Source organism: Notolepis coatsorum, assembly GCF_963971535.1.
Source record: "Notolepis coatsorum genome assembly, chromosome: 1".
NCBI classification, from domain to species: domain Eukaryota; kingdom Metazoa; phylum Chordata; class Actinopteri; order Aulopiformes; family Paralepididae; genus Notolepis; species Notolepis coatsorum.
Genome location: NC_140165.1, coordinates 15,511,765 through 15,517,764, shown reverse-complemented (window position 1 = coordinate 15,517,764; position 6,000 = coordinate 15,511,765). Strand labels below are relative to the sequence as shown.

Below are 6,000 nucleotides of genomic sequence, written 5' to 3'. Positions count from 1 at the left end.
TGGGATCTATCTGAGAATGATACCGCTAATGACTGTCTGCTATTCCCTGGCACTCCTATTTATAGTTAGCCCAGATCGTCCCTGGAATTCACACAATCAGCAGCGTGAAAGTGCCTAACAACTTTAAATGTCTCATATCTACAGTATGTATTACGTCGTGTTTAAGTTTAAGTTTATCTATTTATTTTCTTACCCAGGGACAGTGCACATTAATCAACATAGTTTCCACATCAATGTAAATGTGCCAGAATTAGCTAAGGAGCTCGTTTTCATCTATATAGTCCCTGCCTAACATGCATGTCTGTATGGTGTGGGAGGAAACCAGAGCACCCAGAGGAAACCCACACGAACACAGGGGAGAACATGCAAACTCCACACAGAAAGGCCCCCTGCTGGTGTTTTCACGGTGCCTAAACAACATTTCAGGCTGCTAAATCGGGGGCGAAACCCCTTCACCGTAATATAGGAGAACCCAAGAGCCGAACACAAGGCACAGGAGAATGAGGCGGTTAAGGTTATTTAATGAAAACATGTTATTGACTATATCAATGATGAGCTGTCAGAATGTAGAGCTACATAACACTTAATTTAACAAAGAATACCACTTCTTACAGCATCTTTAATCATTTATTTTCCAGCACCTCTTTGTTCCCTTGTATTAAACAGGTTGTTTTCGATGGATGTAGCAAAACACCACATTTTAAATGAATTATTCCTCTCCCTGCCTGGTTAGTTACCCCTCACCCAAGACTATATTTTACAAACTGGGCCGTAGGTAGGCATGTGTTCCTGGCTTGATTCATTAAGTGAAGGTCTTAATAACATTTTTTTTTCTTTTTTATCTACTTTTTCTCCTCCTTTTTTCTGTATTTTTCTCCCATCCCAATTTAGTCGTTATGCCAATTCCCCCCCACCCTTCCTGGTCGTTGTGCGCATTTGCCCCCCACTTGCCGGTCTAGGGAGGGTTGATAGATACTATCACATGTCCCCTCCGATACATGTGGAGTCAGCCAGACGCTTCTTTTCACCTGACAGCGAGGACTCTCACTGGGGGAGCGTAACGCGTGGGAGGCTCACACTACTTCCCCCAGTTCCCTTCCTCGCTGAGCAGGCGCCCCGACCGACCTGTAGTAGTCGCTGTTTACAACGACCAGGATACACACCCCACTGGCTTCCCACCCGCTAACACTGCCAATTGGTTAGTATGGACGACCGACCAAGCCGGAGGTACCGCTGACGCTGACAGCTGGATTCGATACCAGTGTCTCTGCGGTGGTAGGCAGACGCTTAGTCCGCTGCGCTTAATAACACTTTCTTGAAACATTATAAATGATCTGATGGGGCACAGTGAGATAACTTGACTTAGGCCTAACAGGCCTTGAAATAAAATCGTCAACCCATTCAGGGGAACAATCTACCATGGGAAATCTGAGAAGGGAACATTCCAAAAGGTTTTCACCTGAAAGGGTTAAGGACCTAAAGGGGAATGTCACCCGTTTTAAGAATTCACATTGTGTTCTTCCTGCGCTCCAGGACAGTTCACTCTTTATCTGTGAACAAGCAGCATTCTCTCCTACAGCTAGACATCAATCAACACATAGATGAGTTTCTCATCCACATCAGACTCAGTGTGTGCTCCATAGAGCTCCATTATACTTTCAGTCAGGGAAGTGTCATGGTTCCTCCATAGAGCTCCATTATACTTTCAGTCAGGGAAGTGACATGGTTTCTCCATAGAGCTCCATTATACTTCCAGTCAGGGAAGTGCCATGGTTTCTCCATAGAGCTCCATTATACTTTTAGTCAGGGAAGTGCCATGGTTCCTCCATAGAGCTCCATTATACTTTTAGTCAGGGGAGTGTCATGGTTCCTCCATAGAGCTCCATTATACTTTTAGTCAGGGGAGTGTCATGGTTTCTCCATAGAGCTCCATTATACTTTTAGTCAGGGGAGTGTCATGGTTTCTCCATAGAGCTCCATTATACTTCCAGTCAGGGAAGTGCCATGGTTCCTCCATAGAGCTCCATTATACTTTCAGTCAGGGAAGTGACATGGTTTCTCCATAGAGCTCCATTATACTTTCAGTCAGGGAAGTGCCATGGTTTCTCCATAGAGCTCCATTATACTTTTAGTCAGGGAAGTGCCATGGTTCCTCCATAGAGCTCCATTATACTTTTAGTCAGGGGAGTGTCATGGTTCCTCCATAGAGCTCCATTATACTTTTAGTCAGGGGAGTGTCATGGTTTCTCCATAGAGCTCCATTATACTTTTAGTCAGGGGAGTGTCATGGTTCCTCCATAGAGCTCCATTATACTTTTAGTCAGGGGAGTGTCATGGTTTCTCCATAGAGCTCCATTATACTTTTAGTCAGGGGAGTGTCATGGTTTCTCCATAGAGCTCCATTATACTTCCAGTCAGGGAAGTGCCATGGTTCCTCCATAGAGCTCCATTATACTTTTAGTCAGGGGAGCAACATGGTTTGTTCATAGAGCTCCATTATACTTTTATTCAGGTGAGTGTCATGGTTTCTCCATAGAGCTCCATTATACTTTTAGTCAGGGGAGTGCCATGGTTTCCTCATAGAGCTCCATTATACTTTTAGTCAGGGGAGTGTCATGGTTTCTCCATAGAGCTCCATTATACTTCCAGTCAGGGGAGTGTCATGGTTTCCTCATAGAGCCCTGTTGTATTCTTTTTGTGCAGTAGCTCAACGCAGGTAGGGGGCAACTCAGTCACATGATTCAGCGGGTATTGCTGATTGGCTCACACAAGGTATGTTTATAAAAAAAAGAAACCTATCTATACTGACTAAACTGTTACGCATTATGTAAATTCTTAAAATGGGTGGTATTCCCCTTTAAGGACTTGTGAACATTTGATATTTTTTAGGTTCCCGAGATGATGACACTCAGAGCATGCCAGATGTCCATGGTTAGTATTTCAAACTACACATTCCAATATTCATATTTGGATAAATAAACAACTAAACTAAATAAATCTAAGTTAAAATCTTCAAATATTTTGCTGGATTTGTGACAAGCTATGCTGATTTTGTTTATCGTTTGATTGATAGGCCTATTACTACTTATTACTACTTAATTATGACAACTACAATAGTGTATTTATACCTGTATCACTGTACATATTAATACTACAACTCTGTACATACATTTGGTTAGCACTACACTCAGTAGTACTAATTTATATATTTTATACCCAGTTTAATCTCCTGTACATTGTATATTACTATTGCACACGTTACATTTGCAACTTATTTTCGTTGTACTGTACTTGTGCCGTATAATGACAATACATTGGAATCTAATCTAATCTACTAAAGTAAGAAAACAAACGTTGCTGTTCTCAATCATAGTTCTCTCTTAACTGGTAATTGATGTCGCCCCCATAGCTTCATATAACGGCATCGACGAAGATCAAGAAGTTGACGTTCAGCGGTTCAAATCGGTAAGAACATATTTACAATAAAATGTTGGTTTGTGTTTTGCAACGTTTTAATACTTTTCTTCTCAATTAGAAGTTGTGGCCAACTGGGCCTCAGCAACACAGTCTCATCAAAAAACATAAATTAAGTACTAATAGACCACAGGGAAAAAAAGGTACATAATGTATGTTATGCTATAGCCATAAGTAATATATTTACTAAGTGTAAAGGTAATATAACTGTGTTTTGTATCAGCAAAAGTCCAAAACAAATCACAGTGACTGGGAGTCAAATCAATAATCACTGTGGTCACTAGACTAAGCCATCCACCCACCCTGATACAAACACAGCAATACTATGATGATGATTCGTTTTCATATTTAACGGTTATGGTTTAGATATAAAGTTAGGGTTATGGTTAGGCTTAGGGTTTGACGGTTATCGTTAGTTTAAGGTAACAGTGTAGTTAAGGTTAGGGTTAATGTTACAAAGGGTCAGATTAAACCGAATATATGTATTTATTGATTGATATATATTGCATAATATTTGTATATCGTTTGATATCCCTTGTGTATTCTTTGTACATATACACGGAATATCCCTTTAACCTACTACAGACCATAATATTTCGTTCTCTTATTGGATGGCGTGCCACCAGCGCCAGTGTTTTACCCCCAGAGTCGAGTTCAAAGCTACCGTCAAGGCTTGTCTCAACATGCCCGGTTCTGCCCAGGACTACGAGACAGAGAGGAGGCTGGCACTAGATTATTCCCCGTACATATAAATATGGCGCAGGTGGATACAGAAGTAGTTCAGTTCAGTCCGCAGTCCGTTCAGTTCGAGTTCGAGTTACCCAAGTGAAGCCTCACCCACTATGCAACGTGCGGTGAAGTGGGCCCGTATTGCCCCAAAATAGTCTTGTTTTTATCCTAATACGTTTGTTCAACGTATCGTTCGCTCCTTACTAGTAAGCCTTCATTACGAGTCAAAGACCAAGTGAAGTGAGCAATTGTGTGTCTAAATAGAGCACTTATAGCCGCGTGCGAATAGGATAGTGGAGTATCATAGCTTGGTTGAGTAACGTCAAGTTCAACATAGTTAATGTGAAGTACCGCGCACCGGAGGATCTACACCGGCGCCAGCAGAGCCCCTTTCCGGCTGGATTATTATTATTCTTATTGCTTTGGACCAGGCTGTTTGGAGCGGAGAATAATCGTCTACACCCACTGCTGTGGGACCTGCCCGTGAGGACCATCATTCGAGCCCGTCTCTATTGGAGAGGCTGACCGGCTTTCACCTGTGCGACGCGCATACTGGGATTACAGCGGCTGCCTTTCGTCCGCTGATACAGGGAGTAATACCGCCTCCAGGAGCCTATATTGAGTACCCGCTGACCAGACTTTGCATTCGAACATTTGCTCCCCCTGCTGGCTTACAACCGGTGGAACCCCCCTACCAGTACAATAGATATAATTCCTAATATTCAATGTATATTATGTATCTTTTGCTGTAATAAATACTTAAAGACAACTTTGTGTGGAAACCGTATCATTGTGGAGGTGTTCTCATCAGATATACTCGTGTACGGTATGGCCAGTATAATGTACATAAGACGGTAGTGGTTTAATGATACTTGATTAATACAGTCAGGGAATTGTACCCCTCAGTTACAATTGGTCCTTCGAGCCGGAGAGAATTAGCGTAATATTAATATAATATTAATATTGACATGGCCGATGATGAACACTCCACAAACGGTTCTCCTAAGCTAGAACGCCCGCAGCGCAGACGGCAGCCACCTCCCTATCTAGAGGCATACACTGTCAGTCCAATACCTAGCTTTAAAGGGAAGTTAAATACGGATAAAGTAACTAAAGCGGATAGTAAAATTATGTCCAACCCTACCGACCAGGCTACCCCGCCAGTAGAGACCCTAGTGGGTTCTAACGTAACTGACCAAGCTCACGGTGGGGACCAGGAGGGACCTGACATGACTTTACCCCCAGACAACGACCACGGGACAGTCCCCGGAGAGCTCCAGGATAAAGAAAGCCCTCCCGGGACGGAACCCGACCCACCACAAGAAGAGACGCGCACCCAGGAGATGGATCTCCTCGGTACGCGACAGGAGAACGGATCTCCAACGAGTACTGCCGGGAGCCGATCGCCTCGAACGGCGTCTTCCCCCAGCGAGGCGGACAAGATGCTGGCGCAGGCACTCATCGCCACCCTGGCAGCCTCCACCGAACGCGATCGACTTCAAGCGCAACAGACGCGCGAGCGCGAACATTCTGCAACCGAGCGAGAGCGCTTCCAGGCGCAACAAAGGAGTGAAGACGACCGCATAAGACTGGAGACCAGACGCCTTCAGACGGAAGAGAACATTGAAAGAAGCCGCGCCGATGCACAGCACGCCGCCGCCAATGCACAGCACGCCGCCGCCAATGCACAGCGCGACGTCGCAAATGCACAGCTCCACGCCGCCCATGCCAGCGCCAATGCCCAGCGCGACGCCGCCAACGCACAGCGCGACGCCGCCCAGGCCAGCGCCAATGCGC

The 6,000-nt window shown here is 44.5% G+C and overlaps 1 protein-coding gene across 1 annotated transcript in view; it reads left to right on the top strand.

Annotated features, from left to right (window-relative positions):
• The window catches only part of mlpha (melanophilin a), a gene marked incomplete at its 3' end in the record, with an annotated part of 42,130 nt that overhangs the window by 17,936 nt on the left and 18,194 nt on the right, over positions 1 to 6,000 (top strand). The window contains 2 exon segments of the mRNA XM_084309068.1: positions 2,890 to 2,931; positions 3,410 to 3,465. Coding sequence (XP_084165194.1) covers positions 2,890 to 2,931; positions 3,410 to 3,465 — 98 coding nt within the window.